This window comes from Mandrillus leucophaeus, unplaced genomic scaffold, assembly GCF_000951045.1.
Source record: "Mandrillus leucophaeus isolate KB7577 unplaced genomic scaffold, Mleu.le_1.0 Scaffold57, whole genome shotgun sequence".
Taxonomy (NCBI): domain Eukaryota; kingdom Metazoa; phylum Chordata; class Mammalia; order Primates; family Cercopithecidae; genus Mandrillus; species Mandrillus leucophaeus.
In genome coordinates this window covers 4,466,877-4,494,471 of record NW_012106141.1, presented here as the reverse complement: position 1 = coordinate 4,494,471, position 27,595 = coordinate 4,466,877, and the positions used below count along the sequence as shown (strand labels likewise).

Sequence of the window (27,595 nt, the reverse complement as noted above, 5' to 3'; positions counted from 1 at the left end):
CAACTATCAGTTTTGGATAATACCTCTGACTTCAATTTTGAAAAACAGAGGATTCACCATTCTTAAGCCACCACCCCATTTTCCTTCCCTCCTCTCATCCTTCTAATATGATTTTTCATAATTTTTGGATAAATTCTTATTCAGTGTTTTACATTACTAAGATCATACTAAAAAGTTTATACTACACACATAATAGAATGGTGAAATATCCAAAACAGTGACAACACTAAATGCTGGTGAGAATGTGGAGTAACAGGAACTCGTATTCACTGCTGGGGGAAATGCAATATGGTACAGCCACTTAGGAAGACAGTTTGCACGTTTCTTACAAAACTAAACATGCTGTTACCACACAATCCAGCAATCACATTCCTTGGTATATCTAAATGAGTTGAAAAGTGTGTCCACAAAAAAACCTACACAAAAATGTTTATAACAGCTTTATTCATAATTGCGAAAGCCTGGAAGCAATGAAGATGTCTTTCAATAGGTAAACGGATGAATAAACTGTGGTACATGTATACAATGGAATATTATCCAATGCTAAAAAGAATTGAGCTATGATGCTATTAACAGACATGGAGGAACCTTAAATGCATATTACTAAGTGAAAGAAACCAATCTGAAAAGGCTACATACTATGTAATTTTAACTATGACATTCTAGAGAAGGAAAATTAGGGAGACAATTTTAAAAGATGAGTGGTTGCCAGGGGTTGGGGGAAGAAATAAAGAAATAGCTGGAACACAGAAGACCTTTAGGGCAGTGAACCTATTCTGTATGATACTATAGTACTAGACATAGGTCTTTACATATTTGCAAGAACCCAAAGAACGTATAGTACCAATAATGAATTCTAATGTAAACTATAGACTTTGGATGATAATGATGTCTCAACGTAGGTTCATCAATTGTAACATATGTACCATTCTGGTATGCATGTTCACAGTGGGGAAGGCTGCACGTGTGTGGGGACAAGGGACGTGAGGAAAACTCTACACTGTCTGCTTCATTTTGCTGTGAGCCTAAAACTGCTAAAAAAATAAAGTCTACTTAAAAAAAAGTTGTGCACATCTGAGCTACATGAAATATTATGATATTTCTTCTCTTGTACAACTTTTTGTTTTCCTTGATGTTGATTATTGTTTTGTTTTGTTGTAGGTTTTCTACATTTCTAACATTAATTATTTCTAAATCCTCCATTAGCACTACAACATCACAATCAATTTTATTCTTCATGTTCAAACACATCATACTCTATGTGACACATTTTTTTCCTGGAGACTTTTCTCCTGAAAGTTTCCATTTTTCTGCTAAACTCTGGACAGTCTGCCTCTAGATGTGCTGTCCAAGAGTCATCCTTTGAATTCTTTTGAGCTTAATTCTAGAAATCCCTTTGCTTTTTTTTCTTAAAGACTTTACCTTTTTGTTTTAAATTAAATTAAACTTAATTTAATTTAAAGTTCTGGGGTACATGCACAGGATGTGCAGATTTGTTACATAGGTAAACATGTGCCATGGTGGTTGGTTGCATCTATCAACTCATCACCTAAGTATTAAGCCCAGCATGCATTAGCTATTTTTCCTGGGAGAGAGCTTACCAAGGGAGAGACCACATGATAAAGGAGCAACTAAATAAAACTCTCAACTGGACAGGTTTGGCCATCTAATCCTTTATGCATACTTGGGACCTGTAACAAAGTTCTCCCTCCTCTTGTCCCCTACTCCCCAACAGGCCCCAGTGTGTCATTCCCCTCCCTGTGTCCATGTGTTTTCATTGTTCGGCTCCCACTTATGAGTGAGAACATGCTGTGTTTGGTTTTCTGTTCCTGTGTTAGTTTGCTGAGGATGATGGCTTCCAGCTTCATCCACGTCCCTGCAAAGGACATGATCTCATTCCTTTTTATGGCTGCATAGCATTATTCCCTGGTGTATGTGTACCACATTTTCTTTATCCAGTCTATCACTGATGGGCATTTGGGTTGATTCCATGTATTTGCTATTAAGACTTTTTTGGAGCAGATTCTCTCTTTGCTTTTCTCCTGGATGAAATTTTCTGTTTCTTGATTCCTATATACTTCTTTTTCTTCACCTACTCATTCATTTTTGTGGAGAATATCTTCGAGATATTTTCTGAGAAACGATGTAAATAAGTTTTTGAGGCCTTGTATCTTCATTCTGCATCATTTGATTGATAGACTGGATGTATACAGAACTTTAGGTTGATAATAATTTTTCCTTAGATTTTTAAAGGTAGAGTTTCAAGGTCTTGTATCATCTAATGTTGCTATTAAGAAGTTAGATAACATTCTTATTCCCAATCCTTTGTACATAAATTGTATTTTTTTTCAATTGTGGAAGCTTAAAGGATCTTCTCTTTATCTTTCCTGTTCTAAAATTTCACAGTGGTGAGTCTTTTTCATTAGTTGTTCTGGCATGTGATGAGCTATGTCAATCTGAAATTATCTGTCCTTGAATTTTGGGAAATCTTACATTTATCTGTTTCATCTAGTCTCTCTTTCTGGAATCCTTTTACTCTGATGGTGAACTCCCTGGACTAAAACCTAATATTGTTAGCATTTCCATCCTATTTTCAGTCTTTTGCACTTATTTCTCTTATTTTTTGATTTTATATCTTCAGAGGAAGAAAACACCATCTAGAGCCTCAAAATATTTCCTAAGTTTTTGATACCCAATGTCCATCATTCACTCAAAACTTATTAGGCATACCAAGAGACAAGACCAAGGGAAAAATAAACAGATAACAGAACTAGGCCTACATATAGATCCAAATATTGGAGCTGTGAGCTAAATGCTTTAAAGTAACTTTGATTAACATATTTGAGAAATTTGTTAACAAGATGTAGAACTCCATCTTATGAATGGAAACCATAAAAAAGAATCAAATGCAAATTCTAGAATCAAAAAATAAAGTAACTGAAATTAAGAATGCTGAAGTATGCATTCATTCTGCTCTGAGATAAATGCCTACATGCATGCCCCAAGAGAATAGAAGAATGCTTCTAACACCATTATTCATAACAGCTGAAAATGGATAAATAAAATAAGGTATATCCATTCAATAGCATACTATACAATACTGAAAATCAGAAAATTACTGTTATGTGCCACAACATAAATGAATCTCACAAACAGTGTTTACTACAAGAATGTATACATGAAATATGTACTATGTGACTCCATTTCTATAAATGTAAAAGATAGGTAATATTAATCTGTTAGAAGTCAGTATAGAGGTTATCTCTTAGGAGAAGGGAGAAAGTGATGATTGGGAGTAGACATAAGCAGGCTTGTAGGATGCTTGTAATGCTTGGTCTGGGTGGTGGTTACAGAAATGTGTCCACTTTGTGGTAAGACCTCAAGTTGTACACTTATGTTCTGTATGTTTCTATATATATATAAAATTTATAATACAGTAACACTTACAATACACCTCAATAAAATGTTTATTGAAGTAAAACAAAAACACATTATTCTTATTTTATAGATGCAGTATCTTTTCTTAACTCTGAAAAAAAACATAGATTTTCCCTATCATATCCATTTCCTTCTTGTTAATTTTGATATCAAGTGCCTGATGCACCCATGTTCAGAAGCTCTCTGATTCAGTTTCTCCAGAGACTAAACCTCCTGTGGGTTGGTTATATGGAGTTAGAGCAGGAACCTGGCGTCCTCCTATAGCAACCTATACAGAATTTTGGCCAATCTCCCTGTTTTCAGCCCTCATCCTTAGCCTGCCTTTGCCAGTATGTAAAGCTGCAAATTCTTGAGCCTCTCTGAAACTCCTTGGCAAACCTCTCTATAAGCCTAAAGGTTTCAGCTCTCTTTGCTCTTCTAAGTCATTGCTTAATGTTATAAAATTTACAAATGTCTCTAGTCTGTTATTGTTTCCCCTCCTATATTCTTTATTCTGGTGGATTTGTGCCTTTTTTATTCCTATCTTATAATTTTAGTGGGGCTTGAGGAAGGATAGGAGATTGAAACATGAATTTACTTTGCTATGTTTGATCCACTTTTTTTTAACATTTATTTTAAAATATTAATCAGTTATGATTCACCTTCTATGATCTGATGTACACTGCACAAATGTTTCTAAAAATTTTGAGGCTTCTTATTCGCTGGGTGCCATTTAAAAAAAATGAAATATTTCACTTTCTCATATAGTCTGTAAGTGGTACATAAGATGAACAGCCACACTGTGGTGTGTGATCTCTTTGGAGAGCTGTTAATACACTGCTGTGACTTATTATCAAATGAAATTTATAGGCACAGTGTCCTGTTCCACAGAGTGAGCCATATCAAGATTTCTCAGGCACTCGCCCAGATGGAGCACTAATCCAAAGTCTAGATAGAAACTTCTAAGTAATCACCTTTGACATCTTATAGGCAGCCCTGCTTCCTGGACTTCTTGAAGAATTGATTTAACAAATAATAATCCCAGATGAAAATCAAAAGGAGGCATCAGTATTCTTTCAATACTTTTGGTTGTTTAAAGTCATCTTAGCAGTATGGTGTGCTACCTTATGAATTCCAGGGAGCTGAGTTACCTGCAGAGTATATTTATAAATCAAATTATGAACAATTAGTGTAAATATTTCTAGTCTCTCTAGAAATATGAGGAATAACTCAACTCTTTTTCCATTTTAACTTGATCACTAGAAAATTAATATGATTTCTCCCAAATGACTTCCTGAAATGTACACAGAGTAATAAGACAGCATAATGGACAGGGATTTTTGGATGCCCAACATCTTTTGCACACCCTTCCTAATTTGGTGATTTTCCTACACAATGAGTCCTGCCTCCTTAGTCAGGAATCAGACGTTGCTTTGCCTGCCTCCCTTGTAGCATGCAACCTAGACTCCACAGATCAGAAATAGCCACACCAAACGTTTTCAGTGGAGACAAACATGAAGAAAAAATATCTACTTCTGATAAGGGTGACAGGGAAGAAAACATCCTACTTTCCAGGACTGCTGTAACAGAAATTATGGAACTTATAGCCCAGCATTATGATGTGACTTGTGGAGTCTCTGTATAGCTGCAGTAGCTCCTGGCAGTGGGTGGGGGTGGCAAGTGGATGGGGTTGTCCTTAGATAAGTCTTGCGGTAGAGGCTGGATTCTTCTTGGCTATAGGCTCTAAGCTGACTCTCTAAATATCCTTGAGATTCTATGAACTGTCTAATTTCCTTAAATAAATTCATTTTCTTTTTCAACTACCCAAAGAGGATTATGTTGTTTGTAACTAAGGAGTCTAAGACAGATAGCAAGTGTTACCATAAAGAAAAAAGAAAACAACCACAAAGAAAAGATTAATACATTTTTTTGTGACATTCAGCTATAGTAAAAATAAACATTTGATCCAGAACAAAGAAATCAGCATGGCTGTGGACAAATTTACTTTAGCAGACATAAAATCAAACTGCTACCACAAACTCATACTATCCCAAAGGTATGGTTAATTTTAAAAATACATCAGAGAATTAAAAAATCTTGATAGTAACCTGAACATACCATCTTTATCAGCAGTGTCTTGAGGCTTTGATTTTAAGGTGAAGATCTTCCGTAGCTTACAGTTAGCTGAGACGACAATTCCATCCAATGACTGGAAAACTGCCCCCTTGAATATTTCACTGGTGAATGCCACCAAGTCAATGCATAGATTGCACCACTAAAATAGAGAGATGCAAAGAAGAGTAAGTACCTTTCATTATCACATAAATGAACAAGCCATCTATATGCAGACATTCAGAGAGTTGAGGCAGTTATCTTGATCAGCAGGCCCCAAACTAATTTTCCCCTTTAGGTAGATTCATCTCTGTTTTGGCTTAAAAACTGACCTGCTCTTTCCAAAGAAATCACCATAATTCTAAATTATCCATTGGTCATCAGACTACAGAATTCCCATCATGAGACAATACTATGAAAACTTTGGGAAAGAACTCTCTATCTGTAGGCAAGTATGCCAGCAGGAAGCTAACTGCAGGTGTGTTAGACCACTTACATCTTGAAAATCAGAGATAAGTAGCCAATTGTTCCTTCAAGGGGACTCATTTGATCACAATTAGCCACTCATATTTGTTGAAAAAGGCACGGATGAAATTAGAAGCTGGGTTTAAATTGTGGTCAGTAATGTCTACTTACAACCAATTAACCTATTGTACAGAAATAGATTCTTCTAAAGAATTTGTAATTATGCCTGGTATTTGCCAGTTTTCAAAGTACTCTTTTAGGGACTAATTTCTGCCCATTAAACAATTAGGCCCCTCAATACTTCATCAAACGAATTTTCTAAATGGTTAAAGAAAATGAAAAAAAAATCATTTAGCAAGAAATGAAGACATATTTAAGACTATAGGACAAAAGCCAGAACAATAATTTTTGAAATGAAAAGTAGTATTAATATTTTATGTGTTTCTTTTAAAATATTGGGCTCTTCCATTATTTGCTTAGAAGCAAAGTTTACATAAGGTCCTCTGTGTGTGTGTATATATATATATATTTTAAAGACAAATCTTATCTATCTAGGAATGCTGATTTTAATATGGAGGTGAACCTTAGGTTGTTTCCACAGTAGAAAAAGTAAAAGAGACCAAAATACATTATTTATTAAATATATGAAGAGTATTTTCTGCGTAGATGTCTCAACAGTAAAATTACATTTGCAGGCTGTGGCAATGCTCTGGTCTTTGTGGAGAAAGGAGCCTGGTGTCAGCAAAGGCAGCAGGTAGACTGAGAGTAAAGTAATAGTGTGATTGGCTTGACTGGCAGAATGTTGAACACTGGAGAGGAATAAAGTAATGTAAGATGGCCCGATGAGGCCAGGTTTCAGAGCATCTGGATAGGGTAAAGCATCATTGTGGTTCTTTACAAAAGAATGTGCAAAAGCAGAGTGTTGAGAAGTTTGGACAAACCATGATGCAGGAATATTTTGAGGTGGGAGATGGGGTTGGTCGGGGAAAGGAGGCAGAATGGAGAGCACCAAGGCACAGAAAGACTAGCCCGGTCCCTGTCAGTCATCTAAACACGAAGTAAGGAGGGCTGGCTAGGAAGCTGATGTAGGAAGTAGAGTATAAGGGACAAATCCAGTAGATACGCCACAGAGTGGAATGCTGTGGCTTGGTGAAATGCAGGTTATAGGGGATGGATGTGTTGGGGTTTCTAGATATCCAATCATAATTATTAACCTTATTATTATATTAGCATTATTATTGTTGTATAAACATGGTTCCTAGTCCTAAAAGACTTCTTATCATGCCCCAATCCTAACCATTCAGCTGGTTCATCAGTCAGCAGTTCCAGTGGCCCATTCTTCCCCACACATGCTGAGTACCTATCACGCGTTAGACTCCGGGCTTGGCTCCAGGGGTACAGACATAAATAAGACGGTCCTTCCAGTCTGGGAAGGAAGGCACACATGTGGTATCTACCTAATACAGTTACTACAGAGGGGGCTCATGGTGGGGATGTGGGGAGGTTTAGGAAAGCCTTATTTGAAAAAAACATTTAAAAAATTGTATTATGGTATTATACGCAAATATAAGCCAGATAGCACCAAAAGTTTCATACAAAATACAATTCTTTGTCACCTTACCCTCATCTAATCACACCGTTGACTCATTTAACTGTTTCTTCCCTTTGTATTTTAAAGTAATGCCTCTTGATTCATCAATTTTAGACACTATCTACTGACTTCCTAATATGGTAGATAAGGCTTAGCTAGTTAATACCCTGCTTCCGCTACTTCATCCTCCCTGGATAATTATTTGTTTCTCATTTGCTCTCATTTTTTCCCTTAAAGTCCATATTCTGTGTTTTCTTTTTTGTGACTATGTAAATACTGTATACAACTGAGCCAAGTGGCTCTCCATGATTACCTTTTCCTTCCTTATACAACTTTAAAAATATCTTTACAGTTAACCATTGTTTTTTAAAATTATCTGCTTTATTTTCTTTGACTCTAAGTCTTCCCATCTAGGAAAGACTAGGACGTGACATCTGAGTTTGGTTTTGAACAACAAATATATTTTTCAGGCCCAGCATGGCATGGACATGACATGCCGGGCATTTCTTCTCAGGGTCCTGCCCCTTTATTACCTATTTAGACCATCTCCAGCTGGCTACACTGCCAGTTCTGCTTGGGAGTCAGTTCCAACCTCCTTCAAAAACTCTGAGTCCTAAGAAACCAGATCCTTACCCACTATACACTTTTCTTATCCATCATGGTCATGCTCCTTTTATTCTTTCAACCTGGGTTCATGCTTCATGGAATGTACTAAACAAATAAGGGTACGCATATGTGTGTGTGTGTGTGTGTGTGTATGAACACATGAAGATGTGTGTGTATGTGCACTGAGTGTGGGCATTGAGTGTATGTGTGCATGCTTACACACATACACTCAATCTTTCATTTTATAGTCATTCAACAAATAAATGTCTGGGAACTGATAACTTTATTGAATGAATCAATTTCCTGGGAATACAGATGGGGGTGGTTTCCAAAAAAGATGGAAATAACTTTCACAAATCCCCCTTGGTTAGAGGGAGCAGAAATTATTTTTTGGTTTAGCTGATACTGATAAAGCTTCCAGTTTTCATATGCTTCAACAAATAACTCATTGTTCATATAAATGCTGTGATATATTTTCTGAAGTATTGGAAAAGTGTATAAACTCTCTACTACCAACAGGTAGATTATTTGAATTACAGCTGAACTTTATAAAATATTATTTTCATTATTCTTGATGATATTCACTCTTAAAAATCCCTTTTTGACATCTTTCTTGATCTCTAATTACTATATTCCTATGTACAACTCTAGTCCAGCAAGAAATAACTTGATCTAAAATGTCCATAATTATTGGTCCTTCTGATGCATAAGAAGTATGCCAAAGAAGAGAGAAATCTGAAAGAGAAAAGATAGTTCTATTTAGTATGTTGTTTGGATTAATAAGTAAGTTTCTGCTATTTATTTCCGACATGGAATTTTGCATAAAGGAGTTGACTAGCAAAGGGTGACAGAATGATTCAAAGCATGAATTTCTAGTTTTTACTAACTCATGTTTGAAATATGGCTTTATTATACTGTTGAAAGGAGTGCAAATTCTGTGAACACACACACACACACACATATACCCCACAAGTTCTAGTGCATCAAATAATAAATCCTTGGGAGTGTATTTTTGATTCCCTATGCTCCTATTCTCTGCTATTACTATAGAAAAGATCTCAAGAAATTAGTTACATTTGTCAGTGCAGAAAAAGCCTGTGTTACTAACAATGCACAGTTCTAGCCAGCACTGTCCTTCCAAAAGGAAATGACAAACAAGAAACCACAATTTCATACCCTGGCAATCCTAAAGTACATCACTTCACAGAGTTGTAGAACCTCATTCTGTTTTCTCACTCCCATAATGGTATGTAGAGACCAGGGTCTTATGATGTTTATTCTTGTGGCTTTAAAAATAATTTTTCAATTTAGTTATAATTTCTCGATAGAAAATCAGCCTACAATGACCTTATTCATCTCTATTACTATATTGTGTTTAATAAGTGATATAAGCAGAGATTGAAATTGTAATTTTATATTTACAAGGTTAGAAGAAGCAATTACCTATTACTAATGTATTAAAAACATTTTCCCTAGGAAAAGCAAATCATGACAAGTCCTTCTATGGAGAGAGGGGAGGAGAGGAAGGAAAGCTGGGGCTGACAGAGCTGCCAGACCTTGCTCTTGGCTGAACCAAGAAAGGGCAAGTTTCTTGCAGAAGTATTGTCACAATACCTGTTCAGCAATCCGTGTGTACCTCCCAATTCCTACCCACATGGAGCAAACTATCTCTTATTGAAATCATAGTTTCATCCTCAAGCCACTTTCACCGTGCCCCCTAAAATTCTTATTTATGAAAAGTACTTACATTCTCTGCATTTTTCTAAGAGTCTTAGACACGTTACCGTCAGTGAAACAGAGCTTTTTTCTGAGATATTACTTCTCCTTCAACTCTGGAGTTGAAGTTCACTTATGGGGTTCATTTGTGCTTCTACAGCCCTCTATTTTGAGGCCAAGGGGCTGGGAGGCAGTGGGAGAGGGTGTACATTTCTGACTTGGAATTCTATCATCTTTGAAGCCCAAGGCATTGCAAAGACAGGCTCTACTACCCTTATAGCTTTACCAGTCTTCATTCAATCACTCCCTGGACATTCCTGTCACTCCTACAGATGCACCCACACCATCCTCTATTCACACTCCTGAAAAAAGCTGGAACCAGGTTCATCTCATCTTCTAACATCCTGTTCAACATCCTAATGGTCCTTTAACTCTTTTTCCTTCAAAAACCTGCCTCTCCTCTGTTCTGAATCCACTCATAAGGCTACATTTTGAGACTTAACTTCATTATTCTGAAGTCATTCACTTTTTAAATTTTGAACTGGACATTATTTTAATTATCAAGTCACACAGTCTATTTTTTTAAAATCTGTTTGGAAACTGCCTCTAGTTAAACCATACTGCAACTCCTTTGAAATATATTCTTCCCAGGGATGCAAGAGTCTGGGCTCTGGAGCCACACTGTCTGGATTTGGATACCAGCCTGCCTCACCACTTACTAGTTATATAATGTTCCCAGTTACTAAACCTCTCTGAGCTTCCTTTTCCTCATTTATAAAATGGTGATAATAACACATGTTCCTCACAGAGTTGTTTGGATTAAATGTTTAAGTACATGCAAACACTTATAATAGTACCTGGTACATCATTTGTGCTCAATAAATGTCAACCACAAAATCTTTCTGGCTTTCATACTATGAAATGCACAGATGTTAAGGATAGAATTCAATTAGTTTTGACCATATCATACACCTGCATACCACATCCCATCAAGATACAGGATGTTTTAATCACCCCAGATAGATCCTGTGCAGCTTCCCAAATAATACCAGAACTCACCTCTTGTAGGGGCAACCATTGATTTCTTTCACCTTAGATTATTTGTGTTTGTTCTGTAACTTTATATAAATAGAATCATAGTAAATGGCATCTTTCATTCAGCATAATATTTAAGGCTCATCAGTGTTGTGTATATTGGTAGTTTTTTCTTATTTTGCTGAGTTGTACTCCACTTGGTGAATACACCACAATTTGCTCATTCTTCTATTTTGAACAGTTAGATTATTTAAAGGTTTTGGCTATTATGAATAAAACTGTTGTTATTGGTATCTGTGCCAATACCACAGTGTCTTAATTACTTGGGCTTTAAACCAAGCCTTGAAATCATGAAGTATAAGTACTTTTTGGAAATTGTTTTGATATATTCTAAGTCTTTTGACTTTCCACATAAATTTTAGAATTGGTCTGTTAATTTCTGCAAAAACAGCCTGCTGAGATTTCAACTGGAATTAGATTGAATCTACAGATCAATATAGAGAGCACTGCCATCTTAACAAATACGGTCCTGCAATCCATGAACACAGTATCTCTCTCCATTTATGCAGGTCTTCTCCGACTTCTCTCAGTAGTTCTACAGTTTTCAGTGTAAAGACCTATATACATATATATTGTTGAGTTTATTCATGAGTATTCAGAGTTTTAATGATATTGAAAATATCTTTAAAACCTGAAAATTTTAATTGTTTATTGCTACTGTATAGAAATACAACTGATTTTGGTATATTGACCTACCTTACATGCTGTGACTCTGCTAAACTCATTTACTCTAGTAGGTTGTTTTGTTTTTATAGACTCCTTAGAATTGTTTACATAAATGATCACATTGTTTGCAAAGAAAGTTTTACATTTTCCTTTCCAATCTTTCTATTTTTAATTTTTTAACTCTTACTGCACAGGGTGGGTCCTCTAGTCCTCTAATACAATGCTGAATACAAGTGGTTAGGGTGAATATTCTTTTTTTTTTTTTTTTTGAGACAGGGTTTTGCTCTGTGGCCTAGGCTGGAGTGTAGTGACATGATCACTGCCAGTGGAGGCTGACCGCAGCCTCTGCTTCCCAGGCTCAGGTGATCCTCCCACCTCAGCCCAAACAGTTGGGACTACAGGCATAAGCCAACATGCCTGGTTAATTTTAAAAAATTATCTGTAGAGATGGGGGTCTGCATATGTCGTCCAGGCTGGTCTTGAACTCCTGGGCTCAAACAATCCTCCTGTCTCAGCCTCTCAAATTGTTGGGAATACAGGCATGAGCCACCATGCCCAGCCACGGTGGACAGTCTTGCCTTGTTTCTCATCTTAGGGAGTAAGCAGTCAATATTTTATCACAAGTGTGATTTAGTTGTAGGCTTTTCACAAAGGCCCTTTACCAAGTTCAAGAAGTTTCCTTCTATTCCTAGTTTAATGTAAATATTTATCATAAATGGCTCATAAATTTGTTCAAATAATTTTTCTGCATCTATTGAGATAATTTTATGATTTTCCTCCTTTATTCTGCTAATATGATAAATTATATTGATTTTCAAATCAAGACCAACCTTGAAATCCTGGAATAAATGCCACTGGATCATGGTGTTAAGGAGTCATACATCCACGTTCATGAGGGATACTGATTTATAGCTCTTTTGAGAACTTTTAATATCTTTGTCTGATTTTATATCAATTATACTGGCCTCATGTATAAGTTGGGAAATGTTCCTCCTTATTTATTATTTGAGAAAAGAGTTTTAAAGTGGTATTATTACTCCTTAAATTTTAGAAGAATTATCTGTAAAGCAATCTGGACCTGGATTTTTTTTTTCGGAATGATTTTCAAATTCACTTTCTAAAAATAGATATAAGGCTATCCACATTTTCTATTTCTTCTAGTATCAATTTTAGCTATTCGTGTCTTTAAAAGAATTTTCCCACTTATCTAAGTTGTCAAATTCATTGGCATAAAATTGTTCATAATATTCCTTTCGTTTCCTTTTTACCCACTTTCATACTTGATATTGGCAATGTGTATGTTTTGTCTTTTTTTTCTTGATCAGTCTAGCTAGTGATTTATCACTTTTATTAATCATTTCAAAGAATCAATTTTTGGTTTCATTAATTTCTCCATCACCTATTTTTTATTTCATTGAATTATTCTTTTAATTACTTCTAGCTTTCTGTACACATCAGTTTAATTTGCTTGTTTTTCTACCTTTCTTAGATGCTTATACAATTAATTTTAAGTCTTTTTTCTTTTTGAATATAATCATTAAAAGCTATAAATTTCTCTTTAGGCAGTGACTGCTTCAGATACATCCCACACATTTTGGTATGCTTTATTTTCATTATCATTTAAAATCAGCTATATTATTTTCTAATATTCTAATTTTTTTACATATAGATTACTTAGAAGTATGTTATTTTATTTCAAAGTGCTTGGGGATTATCCAATTATCTTTTTTTATTGATATATAATTTAATTCCCTTATAGCACAGGGCATACTATATATATGATTTCAATCTTTTAAATTTGTTAAATATGGCCTAACATATCATGCATTTTGGTGAATGTCTCATGTGCACTCGAAAATTATGTGTATTCTGCAGTTGTCAGATGTTCTACAAATGTCAAATAGGTCAAATTGGTAGTGTTTTTCAAGTCTTTATCTTTAGTGATTGTCAATTTCTGGGCAAGGAGTCTTGAAATTTCCAGCTACACTTGCATATTTACCATTCTGTGTTTAGTTTTGTTAGTTTTTGCTTCATGCATTTTGAAGCTCTGTTATTAGATGTGTGCACATTAAGGATTGTTATATCTTCATCATTTAACCTCCTTATCATTGTGAGACATCCCTCATTACATACTGTTCCTTGTCCTGAAGTCTAATTTGTCTGCTGTTAGTATAGGTACTCTAGCTTTTTTATGATTAGTATTTGCATGGTATATCATCTTACTTTCATCTTTTTATTTGTAACCTGTGTCTTTAGATTTAATGTGCACTTTTTATAAACAGCATGCAATTGTCTCTTGCTTTTAATCAACCTAACAATCTCTGCCTTTCAAATGGAGCATTTAGTCCATTTCTACTTAATGTAATGACTTTGATATGTTTGAGTTGAAGGCTACTATCTTGCTTTTTGTTTTCAGCTGGTTCCATCTGTTCTTTGTTCAGTTCTCTAATTCTACCATCTTTTGGATTAAAAACTTTTTTTTTAGCATTCTGTTAACCTCCTCAATTGGCTGACTAGTTATTGCTATGGTTTGGATATGGCTTATTTGGCTCCACCAAGTCTCATGTTGAAAGTTGGTACCCAATGTTAGAGATGGGGCCTGGTGGGGGTGTTTGGGTCATGGAGGCAGATCCCTCATGTATGGCTTGGTGACATTCTCAAGGAAGTGAATGAGTTCTCACTCTTAGTTCTCATGAGAACTGGTTGACGAAAAGAGCCTGACAATGCCTCCTCTTTCTCTTTCTGTCTCTCTTATTTCAGCTCTCACTATCTGTGCACAGGCTAGCTCCCCTCCCGCTTCCACCATAAGTGGAAGCAGTCCGAGGCTCTTCCCAGATTCAGATGCCAGTGCCATATTTCCTGTAGAAAAGTCTGATATTTTCCTCCAGTAGTACTTATCCCACAAGACTAGTTTGGTGCTTACCATAGCCCATTATCAATAATTATTTACATGTTTGCCTTTTCTGCCACATTATAATCTCATCAAGAAAGACCATGTTCCATTCACCTTTGGATTCAAATCATCTGGCACAGAACTTGGCCCACAGCAGGAACTCAATTAATATTTGTTAATTAAAATAAACGGTAAGTTCAGAGATTTATGATGATACCATATTTACAAGTTAATAAACATGGATTCATGTCAATAGAAAATAGTAAAATAATAACAACATCAGCTAACAGACTGAGCACTTACTATGAGTATGGCACTGTTTTAAGTCATAACCTACTTAATCCTAACAACTGGTCTATTAAGCAAGTTCTGTTATTGCACTGTCTAACTGTTGAGGAAACTAAATCAGAGAGATCAACTGATTTGCTCAAGGGCCTATAGTCAGGAAGTGACAGAACCAGAATCTGAACCCATAGAATCTAGCTCCAGAGGCCACATGTTAATCCAACAGCATTCTGCCAATTTAAGCATTTTGAAAATGGAGTGACCCAAAGCTAAAGCTAGGTAATCATCTGTTTTCCAGAATAAACTTATTTTGAATTAGTTGTGCCTACTTAACCATTCAGGACCAGCATAAGAAGGCATAAGACAGTTCTCCTTTCCCCAGATTTCTTCAATACCCATATTGGACTGAGTAAGTAGGGAAAGAAAAAAGATATTTAAAATAATATTCAGGCCAGGCACAGCAGCTCATACCTGTAATCCCAGCACTTTGGGAGGCTGAGGCAGGTGGATTATTTGAGGTCAGGAGTTCGAGACCAGCCTGCCTAACATGGTGAAACCCTGTCTCTCCTAAAAATACAAAAATTAGCCAGGTGTGATGGTGGCCGCCTATAGTCCCAGTTACTCAGGAGGCTGAGGCAGGAGAATTGTTTGAACCCAAGAGGTAGAGGTTGCAGTGAGCCGAGATCGTGCCACTGCACTCCAGCCTGGGCAACAGAGTGAGTGAGACTCCATTAAAAAAAAAAAAGAAAAAAAAAAGAAGAAGAAGAAGAAGAAAAAATAATAATATTCACATAAATGAGATGAAAACATTAAAAATCTCTCAATCACGTACCATCAACATTACAATGAATTCTAGGTTAGAATGATATCATTAAGAGACATTCTCTAATTGTATCTTGCACGTATTTCTAAATGACCTTTTGTCTGAATAAATCTGCCTCCTCCATTCCCTTCTCAATCAATGACACTCAAGAAATTAAACACTATTAAAAACCTCAAACTTCCAAATCATTGGTTCTATGGGAAAAATGATCGATGAGGGGAAGTTTTAAAAATATTATACCAGACTTCCAGTTTGTAATAAAAGCTATAAAATATTCCATCAGAGTTGTGGTTCTAGATGGAATAGTTCCTAAAGAGTAATTTTATCCATTTAAATGACAAACACTGTGTATCTTAATTCTAGAGGTTACTAAAAGACTCTGGCATTATAATTTATCATAGCACATTGTTATATCTCCAATGAATGATTTATGCTGAATGATATCTCATAATTGAACTTCTTATTCAAATGGAATTAAACTTACTGTACATTAATACATACTTTGGTAGCGAGACATTGATGTTCATCTGACACCAGCATCAACTAATTGAAATTACATTAAAGAAGTAAGATTGATTCCAGTGAGTCTCAACTAAGTGGGTACTTCTACTATTTAATCTGATAGTTTTTAATTTTTAAAATTGTTCTTGCCATTGAAAACCCAAGTTAAAAGCATAAATTATTATAACTTAAATATTAAAGTGACTCTTCACAGCTAAAAATAACATGAAATATAAAAATTTTTATTTGAAAGGAACATTTAAAGCCATTTGGGACAGAAAGTGGCCTATATTAAATATTCATTTTGCTGTGGCTAGAAGAATATTAACTTTATTTGCAGCCTCTGGCTACCTAAAGGACTTAGCTAAAAAACCAAGGCAAAGTGGACCATTTGGCATTTATCCTGTAAATCAAGGGCTGCCAATGAACACCTAGAAGGCCCAGGCAGAAAACTGAAATGAGTGAAGCAAGAAGGGTATGAGTCCACCTGCATATCTTATGAGTAAACAGGATTCAACTTCACAGGAGAGCTTGCACCTTCTTAGAAGTGTGCCATTACTACTGAGCTCCCACCGAGTGCTTGTGTGCGATAAGGTAGGTTCAATGTTGAAAAATCTGACCTTTTTCAAGGAAGGTCTGAAATTAGGAATTTTACATGAAATTTCCTGATATATAAATGCTAGCTGAAATGCTTTCAGAATGCTGTTTAGAGGTTTGCCAACAAAATATCTACTAGTTCCTAAGGGGTAGAAAGAAGTGAAGAATGCTTTGGCAAAAACAGAGAACTGGGGCCAATACCACATCAACACCAGGAAGGCCCCTAGAGATGGCATCTTGAATGGGTGAGATGCTCTCTGCCACCTTGCTGCTCTCTGGAGAAATTTCCCCTAAAACACAACTCAACTTTAATTAAATAAGGACTCTTTGGGAATAGAGCATACTAGCAGGAGAAAGAAAAGACCCTCTGCTGCCAAGCACCTCTTGGGTTGGGAGGAATGAGAGCAAGTTTTCAAACCAAATTTCTTAATATTTGAATATTCATGAGCATTTGTGGAATCACCAAGCACATTTAGAAAGCTTATATAATTTGGCCATGATAAACTCATTATTTTTTTTCTCCCATGTCAGGAGACACTTTAAGACGTGCCGATTTGTTTAATAAACATTTATTGATCACTTACTATATGCCATGCACTGATAGGGACTGGAGATGATATGCTTGTAGTCTACTGGGAAAATAAGACATGCTTACAGTTTACTGGGAAAAACAGACAAGTAAACAGATTGTTAAAGTGCAAGGTGGAGAGGTATTATGAGGGTTATGAAATTGTGAATGGCAATTATGAGCTATGCCCAAAATATCTAATTTGTAGAGGGGAAATCATAGCGTGCTTCCTGGAAGAAGTAGCATCTATAGATCAGACAGGACTTACAATCCATATCTAGGACTTACTCTGTGCCAGGCACTGTTCTAAGAGCTTTATGCTTCTTAATTCATGTAAATCCCCACAACAACCTTAATGGTGTGTATATTTCATATTACCTGCATTTTATAGGTGAGGAAAATGAAACAGGAACTTTGCACAGGACCACAAAACTAGTAAGTGTCAGAATCCAGATTCTATGTTCTTAACCCCTACATACTATTTATATGTTATATATGTAATAAAATATAGAGTAATTAGAACATATTACAAGTAATTATGACTTGATGATCTCACTGCGTTGGCATATGGGCCTGAGGAGAACACCATGGAAATAAATGTCCTATCTGTTTCTTATTGTTTAGGTCTGCTTCAAATTTTTTCTAGATTTACCATATTTAGAAGGAAAGTTCTAGATATGCTATGACCATTTTGCTTTTTAAAATTTAGCATAACACGAGCTGAAGTAACCTAGGGTAGTCACTAATGTGATTTCTTCATATCACTAATTTTTAACAGCCATATTTAACTTTCTTGCCTACATCTCCTTTTTTTACATTCTCTATTGAGCCACTTGTCCAGGGGTAGAAACATGAGGAAGACAGATGAATTGAAAAGGATTAGGAAACTTTGCTCCACAGTACCTATTATAGCTCCTTTCTTTATAAATACTAAATTGTTTATGTCATTACATACCCCTCACTGTAAACACATAACACACATTCATCTGAAAAACTCATTTATCAAATATGAAAGACCTTTCAGTCAAGTTCACTTTCTATCTCATCAAGATACTTGTGTGGTTTACTTATAATAGAAAGACAATATTTTATTTTCAAATAGGGATTTTCATGAATGTACACTGTGTGTGGGTTACAGCCACATACATAATGCTCAGATTTTGATGAAATATCTCGACTTCAGAGTTAGTTAACTGACAAGGGTGACTGAACTCACAAAAGCAAGGTAGTGACAAATTTGATTTATTAACTACACACTGAATAGTGTATTTGTCTCACATGGGCTTTAACTCTTAGATTAACACTGAACTCTGAAGAATCTTACATGAATAAGGAAATCAATACCTAAACACAAAATGATGAACACAATTTTATTTGTAAGGCATTTCCCTAAATGTCTTAAATGGTTTAACTTCAATAACTGGAGTCTTCACATTTAATGTTCAAGCATTTATGGATATTTAATATTAAATGAATTTTTAAAACTTCTACTGCAAACAGAAACCATCCATTTATTTCATAATCCAGCTCATTTTTATTACAGGGCTGCCAATCTCCAAAGTTATGTTTAATTCCCATTTTTTACTTATGTCTACATGAACAGCAAGCCCACAGATCTGCCTACTGAAAGAAATGGTCAGTATGCACTCCATGCTGCCACTTTCCGTCATCTTAGCTCATGGCCCTGTCTCTTTCCTGATATACCAGAACTTCTTATTGCAGTTACTTATGATTGCCACGTTCCCTAAATACTTTCTAATCTCAACTATTCTCCCTTGTTGGAACCTCCTTGGTTCTCTTCAGCAACGCTAGATCACGGGGCTTGTCTGTACACCATGCAGCTACCCTTAATGCTGCTTGTTCTCTTCCAGGAGCACTACTCTCCCCTTCTTCAACTGGTTAATGCTTTTCTGTCTTTCAAGGCCATGCTCAGGCACCCACTTTTTCAGGGGGCCTTCTCTGACAACTCTCCTTTTACTCTGTAGTTCATTCTGATTCTTGCTCTCACAGTATATACCACATTGTATGGAAAAGGTCTGTTTACATACATGTCTTAGCTCATCTGACTATAAGTTTCTGATGTTACTTCACATCCATTCCTCCACTGCTCCCCTACCCTCGTCCCCACAGTCCTCACTAACCCTAATCTGGATGATTGCAAATAACTTCCTCACTTCCAATTTCTACCCCCTCCAAATCATTGCAAATATTACCACCAGATTAATCTTCCCAAGGCACAGAACTGATTGTGTGGTCCTTCTCTAGCCCAAAAGCTTTAATGGCTTCCTTTTCTCTACCATAGTAGTTCCCAAAGAGTGGAACATGTACCATTTGTGAAATGATTTTAGACTGTATATGGATGCGGCATTAAATAACTCTGGATCCCGGAATAAAAATGTCCCTTTATCAGTTTTCCTTTAGTGCTAACTATGACAGGGAGAATGGCTGAACATGTATCTAATCCTTGATAAACTCTTTTTAACAAAGAGTAGCACTCAGGACAGAGCCTTAAACAAGAACAGTACCCAGTTAGAGTTTAAAATATAGTTTTGTTTTTAGTATGTTTATTTTTATGTTGTATTTTGGGAAAATTACACTGGTTTTCCACTTATAAAAGTGGTACAAAGTTTTCTTTTAAAATAAATTTAAGACAAAAAAAAAAAAAAAAAAAAAGAAAGGGCGACAGTTGATTTAAAGGAGAGAGAGTTGGTTTAAAGGAAAGTCTCAAGTGCATACCAGAATGGGTAGTATACAAAAAGGGTACTGAGAGTAGTATTGAAATGACTGAAGTTTGACAAAGACTTGTCTGAAAAATCAGCCCTTCAGAAGTTACACAACGTACTTAAAATGTCTGAACCCACATCAGGCTCTTGTACTGTCAGACCAATGTTTCCTTAGGGCTCTTTTTCAACCTGGCAACCATGATTAATTGTTCACTGTTCTCCGGAGGTTACCTCTTTCCAGCCTCCATGCTTCTGCCCATGCTGTTGTTTTTGCTGGAATGCTTGGCTTCCTACGTCTCCCTGTTGAAATCTTAAGAGTCCTCCAAAGTCCATTCTAAGTGCTATCTCCTTCAGAAAGCCTTCCCCCATCCCCGGTCAGATGGATTCCTTTCCCTTTCACAGTACCAATAGCAATTTCTCTCTCCACTGTGCTTTGTATCACAGTTTTGGTGATTTTATAGATGTTCAAATAATTAAGTTATTCCACTTAGATGTTAAGCTCTTTCAAGAGAGGGGAAGAAAGGCCATGAATTGTATTCATTCTTTATACCACCATAGTACTTAACAAAGTACCTCACATGTGGAGTCAGTCCATAATTAATATTTGCTGAATTGAATTCAATATTTTAGGCAACATTCACGTGATACTTACAATTTTACGTTTGATCATGAAGAGTGGAATTTTTGCATGAAGAGGGGTGGAGGATAGTTCCTTATGGACCGTTGATAAATATAATCTTCTTTTGATGTTCCCTAAATCAGTAATTCTGAAAAAATAGAGGAGAGAAGACAGAAAGATTCCCATCAATTTAATAACCACTTCTTTGGATAATCATCAAAATGATATAATTTATCATACAGACCCTTTTCAACAGGAAGATCAAACATAGAATTTAAGAATTGCCTTTTTCTTTCAAGAAGTAATAAAATTTCTTTCTCAAATTCAAAGTGCTCAGAAGCCTGTATGTATAAATTCACTTAATATGCTAATTTATTTCAGTACTCTACACTAGATTTCCACAGTCCTCCAGCCTACGAAAAAATTCAATTTGGATGAACTGAGAGACTGCTAGCCTTTAATAACCATACTTGTTCCAGCCCCTTAAGCTTGTGTTATCTTGGGACATACTGTCACCTACTAAATAGGAAAACATTATGGATTTCTTTCCCTAAAAATGCATCTGTCATTTTATATAGGCTCTTAGTCTGCTTAGAGACAGACACAAAACACTGGCTGTCGGTTTCACTTCCTAAGCACATATCTTCCAACCAGAATTATAATACACAACTTTATCGCTCACTATTCAGGTCAACCCACAGTGATACCAAGGACATTGAATTTGAACATCTTTAATAGATTTAGACCACAGCCGTGATCACAAAGATTAGGTTTGCTTCAAATTGATAGAGGCTCATTTTTATGTTCTGTTTCCTTTAGGTCTCAGAGGTAACACAGCAGGCTTAAAATCTCCAAATCTGTCTCAGGCTGCTATATTATAGAATTGATGCTTCTTCAAACACTGTCTTTTTATTTGAGAATGATTTTCCCCCATTATTAGGGAAAAACTTTGTTTAGACACATTACACTGCTAATTTTCTATATTTAGTAATCCCCCAAGAAGACATTTCACTCAAATGCACTGTTGTCAATATTTATAGTGTAATTAACTGTTTTTAAAATCGGCATTGTCTTTTCTATAGCACTTTCATTTCCACTCCTTCCCACTTTTCTAATCTCGGTATTGCTTCTTTCTAAAATACTCTACATATCTTTCAGTGAAAAAACCTATCATTAAACAATGTTAAGAATAAATACAGTAAAAATTAGTGAGATGATTTCAGAGTATGCTCCAGACCTAAAAATTCCATCCTACTTGCACTAAATGATATCATAAATTCATTTCAAATGCAAAGTCTTTCAATCCATAGTTAGAGCTATGGTTTAAAATGAAGAAGTATTAACACTATGGCAGTATTATACCCCGATATATATACATATATGTAAACATGGTATCACATTTACCCTAAGGCAGTATCTTCAAAGTGGGATGAACACATGGGGAGGAGGAGTGATATGCAACAATCCACAGAAGTGCAGGAAGAAAACATTAGAACTTTCACCTCATCCTCTTAAAATGTTATTTTTGTGCATGTCTCATTATACAGTAGTATAGTAACACATTTATATATTTTCTGAAGAAATGCCCCTATATAGCAGGTATGTACAAATATTTTACTAATGGGGTACAGGATCAAATATGTTTGGAAAATCATGTCCTCAGAGATGCTATTAGGTCTCTTCTGTAAGTTCTGATTAGGAAATAAAAGGAAAGACTACTGGGATTCTAGAAAGGAAAAGGTAACAAAAAGAGGGACTGCATTAACCAAAAATTCATCTATCACAGTTTTATTAAAGGGTTACTGTGCTTTCATGAATAAAACGACATTTTTTTTTTTTTTTTGAGATGGAGTCTCGCCCTTGTCACCCAGACTGGAGTGCAATGGTGTGATCGGGGCTTACTGTAACCTCCACCTCCCAGGTTCAAGCGATTCTCCTGCCTGAGCTTCCTGAGTAGCTGGGATTACAGGCGCCTGACACTATGCCCAGCTAATTTTTGTATTTTTAGTAGAGACAGGGTTTCACTATGTTGGCCAACCTGGTCTAGAACGACTGACCTCAGGTGATCGGCCGGCCTAGGCCTCCCAAAGTGCTGGGATTACAGGCATGAGCCACTGCGCCCAGCCAAACTACATATTTTTAATCTAAATAGTTAAGAGTCAAACTCCAAATGGAGGAATGATTGAGGATACTATCACTTCATATAGAACTACAGGAACATTCATTCATTCATTCAGATATTCAACAAAGACTGAGCCAGGAAAATTGCTGGGAGTACCTCAGGGAGACAGTGATGAAAAAGACAAGGTTCCTATCCTTCTGGAGCCTCTATTCTTGTGCAAAAGGCAGGTGAATTTTCATGAAATATAGTTTACCATTATTTATGCTAGTGCTTTCTGTGTCTTGAAGAATCCTTGCCCAGGCTAAAGTTGCACAAATACTTTCTTATGTTTCCTTCTACATCTTTATAGTTTGTTTTTACATTTAGTTCATCCCAAATTAGTTTCTGTGAGTTGTATGACATAGGGGTTGGAATTCTTTTCTTTCTGTATGTTTATACAACTGTCCCAACACCATTTATTAAAGACTCTCCTTTTTTCACTGAAATGCCCTGGTCCTTTGTTGAAAATCAGTTGACCATAAATATATGTGTGTGAGGTTGTATTTCTGGACTGCCTATTGATTCTTTTTTTTTTTTTCACTGATCCATTTGTCTATTCTTACACTAATAATACACTATCTTGATTACTGCAGATTTAGAGTAAGTCTTGAAACCAGGTAAAAAAAACTCTTCAACTTTAGTTTTGCTTAAGATTTGTTTGGCTTTTGCTTTTTTATATGGATTTTAGAATTCATTTATCAATTTCTATTTAAAAAAAGGTGTTGAGAGTTTAACTTGGATTGTGTTCAATCTATAGATCAATTTCAGGAGACTGATACTGATCATGTCTATTCACATGATATGTATCTCCAATTATTTAGGCTTTGCTTAATTTCTTTCTTAATGTTTTATATTTTTCATTTTAGAAGCCCTGCACATCTTTTGTTAAATTTATTCCTACGTATTTTGTCTTCTGACACAGCTGAAAATGAATTTTAAAATTTCATTTCCCGGGGCCAGGTGCAGAGGCTCATGCCTGTAATCCCAGCACCTTGGGAGGCTGAGGGGTGGATCACAAGGTCGAGAGATTTAGATGATCCTGGTCAACATGGTGAAACCCCATCTCTACTAAAAATACAGAAATTAGCTGGGTATGGTGGTACACGGCTATAATCCCAGCTAATCAGGAAGCTGAGGCAGGAGAATCGCTTGAAGCCAGGAGGCAGAGGTTGCAGTGAGCTGAGATTGTGCTACTGCACTCCAGCCTGGTGAGAGAGCGAGACTCCATCTCAAAAAAAAAAAAAAAAAAAAAAAAAAATTCATTTCCCAGTCATTTGGTTCTAGTATATAGACATTCAATTGATTTCTCTATATGGTACTTGTTTCCTCTAACCTTTGCTTAATTCACTCTTGAGTTCCAGTAGTTGTTTTGTAGATTCCTGAGGATTTTATACATAAACAATCATGTCTGGAGTGAATAAAGACTGTTTTACTTCTGCTTTTTCAACTTTATACCTTTCATTTCTTTTTCTTGCATTATTGCAATGGCTAGGGCCTTCAGCATATCTTAAATAGAAATCATGAGAATACAGGGAGAAAAATCATAGGGAGAAAGTGTTCATTCTGGCCTTATTAAGTATGATGTTAGACATAGTTTACTTTATCACACTGAGGATGTTCTCTTCCATTCTACTTTTTTAGACATTCTTTTTTCAATCATGAAAGGCTGTGAAATTTTGTTAAATGCCTTTTCTATACTGGTTGAAACGATCCTGTTGTTTTTCACCTTTATCCTGTCTATATATTTAATTATACTCATTGATCTTCAAATGTGAAATGAACTTTGTATTCTTGGAGTAAATTTCAATTGGGCTAGTATTTTGTTGAAGATTTTTATGCTGTGAAAGAAAAATAAAATGATATATGCCAGAAGATGGCTGAATAGGAGCAGCTCCGGTCTGCAGTTCCCAGTGAGATAAATGCAGAAGGCAGGTGATTTCTGCATTTCCAACTGAGGTACCCGGCTCATTTCTCTGGGACTGGTTAGACAGTGGTTGCAGCCTATGGAGGGTGAGCCAAAGCAGGGTGGGGCGTTGCCTCACCCGGGAAACGCAAGGGTTCAGGGAACTCCCTCCCCTAGCCAAAGGAAGCTGTGAAGGACTGTGCCATGAGGAACAGTGCATCCTGGCCCAGATACTATGCTTTTCCCACGGTCTTTGCAACCCGCACACCAGGAGATTCCCTCAGGTGCCTACACCACGAGGGCCCTGGGTTTCAGGCCAAAAACAGGGCAGCCGTTTGGGCAGACATCAAGCTAAGTGCAAGAGTCTTTTTTCATATCCCAGTGGCACCTGGAAAGCCAGTGAGACAGAACCCTTCACTCCCCTGGAAAGGGGGCTGAAGCCAGTGAACCAAGTGCTCTAGTTCAGCAGATCCCACCCCCACGGAGGCCAGCAAGCTAAGATCCACTGATTTGAAATTCTCACTGAGAACACAGCAGTCTAAAGTCAACCTAGGACACTAGAGTTTGGTGGGGGAAGGGGCGTCTGCCATAACTAAGGCTCAAGTAGGCAGTCTTCCCCTCAAAGTATAAACAAAGCCCCCAGGAAGTTTGAACTAGGCAGAGCGCAATGCAGCTCTGCAAAGCCGCTGTAGCCAGACTGCCTCTCTAGATTCCTCTTCTCTGGGCAGGGCATCCCCGAAAGAAAGGCAGCAGCTCCAGTTAGGCACTTATAGATAAAACTCCCATCTCCTTGGGACAGAGCACCTGGGGAAAGTGGTGGCTGTGGGTATAGCTTCAGCAAACTTAAATGTTCCTGCCTGCCGGCTCTGAAGAGAGCAGCAGATCCCTCAGCACAGTTCTCGAGTTCTGCTAAGGGACAGAATGCCTCCTCAAGTGGGTCCCTGACCCCTGTGCCTCCTGACTGGGAGACACCTCCCGGCAGCGGTCGGTAGACACCTTATACAGGAGAGCTCTGCCTGGCATCTGGTGGGTGCCCCTCTGGGATGAAGCTTCCAGAGGAAGGAACAGGCAACAATCTTTGCTGTTCTGCAGCCTCCGCTGGTGATACCCAGGGAAAGAGGATCTGGCATGGACCTTCAGAAAACTCCAGCAGACCTGCAGCAGAGGGGCCTGATTGTTAGAAAAAAAAACTAACAAACAGAAAGGAATAGCATCAACATTAACAAAAAGGACATCCACACAAAAACCCCATCCAAAGGTCACCAACATCGAAGACCAAAGGTAGATAAATCCACGAAGATGAGGAAAAACCAGCACCAAAAGACTGAAAATTCCAAAAACCAGAACGCTCTTTCTCCTCCAAAGAATCACAACTCCTTGCCAGCAAGGAAACAAAACTGGACAGAGAATGAGTTTGAGGACTTGACAGAAGTACGCTTCAGAAGGTGGGTAATAACAAACTACTCCAAGCTCAAGGAGCATGTTCTAACCCAGTGCAAGGTAGCTGAGAACCTTGAAGATAGTTAGAGGAATTGCTAACTAGAATAACGAGTTTAGAAAAGAATGTAAATGACTTGATGGAGCTGAAAAACACAGCACGAGAATGTGTGAAGCATACACAAGTATCAATAGCCAAATCAATCAAGCGGAAGAAAAGATATAAGAAATTGAAGATCAACTTAATGAAATAAAGCATGAAGACAAGATCAGAGAAAAAAGAATGAAAGAGAATGAACAAACCCTCCAAGAAAGATAGAACTATGTGAAATGACCAAACCTACATTTGATTGGTGTACCTGAAAGTGATGGGGAGAATGGAACAAGTAGGAAAACATTCTTCAGGATATTATCCAGGAGAACTTCCCCAACCTAGCAAGACAGGCCAACATTCATATTCAGGAAATATAGAGACCACCTCGAGAAGAGCAACCCCTAAGACACATAATCCTCAGACTGTCCAAGGTTGAAATGAAGGAAAAAATGTTAAGGGCAGCCAGAGAGAAAAGTTGGGTTACTCACAAAGGGAAACCCATCAGACTAACAGTGAATCTCTCTGCAAAAACTCTACAATCCAGAAGAGAGTGGGGGCCAATATTCAATATTCTTAAAGAAAAGAATTTTCAACCCCGAATTTCATACCCAGTCAAACTAAGCTTCATAAGTGAAGGAGAAATAAAATCCTTTACAGACAAGAAAATGCTGAGAGATTTTGTCACCACCAGGCCTGCCTTTCAAGAGCTCCTCAAGGAAGCACTAAATACGGAAAGGAAAAACTGGTACCAGCCACTGCAAAAACATACCAAATTGTAAAGACCATCAACAGTATGAAGAAACTGTATCAACTAATGTGCAAAATAACCAGCTAGCATCATAATCACAAGATCAAATTCACACATAACAATATTAACCTTAAATGTAAACAGGCTAAATGCCCCAATTAAAAGACACAGACTAGAAAATTGGATAAAGAGTCAAGATCCATTGGTGTGCTGTATTCAGGAGAACCATCTTGCATGCAAAGACACACATAGGCTCAAAATAAAGGGATGGAGGAATATTTACCAAGCAAATGGAATTCAAAAACAGCAGGGGATGCAATCCTAGTCTCTGATAAAACAGACTTTAAACCAACAAAGATAAAAAAAGACAAAGAAGGGTATTGTATAATGGTAAAGGGATCAACACTACAAGAAGAGCTAACTATCTCAAATACATATTCACCCAACACAGGAGCACCCAGATTCATAAAGCAAGTTCTTAGAGACCTACAAAGAGACTTCAAGTCCCACACAATAATAGAGGGAGACTTTAACACCCTGCTGTCAATATTAGACACATCAATGAGACAAAAAAT

General features: G+C 36.8%; 1 protein-coding gene and 1 long non-coding RNA gene across 3 annotated transcripts in view; one reads left to right on the top strand and one right to left on the bottom strand.

Moving 5' to 3' along the window:
• LOC105552655 (chromosome unknown open reading frame, human C3orf67) overlaps nucleotides 1-27,595 on the bottom strand; it is a 323,025-nt gene that overhangs the window by 157,477 nt on the left and 137,953 nt on the right. For both annotated transcript variants that reach the window (XM_011998358.1, XM_011998359.1), the window contains exons 5-6: nucleotides 20,711-20,825; nucleotides 5,536-5,692 (exon numbers count right to left, since the gene is read on the bottom strand). In XM_011998358.1, the coding sequence (XP_011853748.1) occupies nucleotides 5,536-5,692; nucleotides 20,711-20,728 (175 nt within the window). In that variant the 5' untranslated portion in view covers nucleotides 20,729-20,825. The remainder of the gene's footprint in view (nucleotides 1-5,535; nucleotides 5,693-20,710; nucleotides 20,826-27,595) is intronic.
• LOC105552654 overlaps nucleotides 1-27,595 on the top strand; it is a 223,044-nt gene that overhangs the window by 88,006 nt on the left and 107,443 nt on the right. The window lies entirely within an intron of this gene.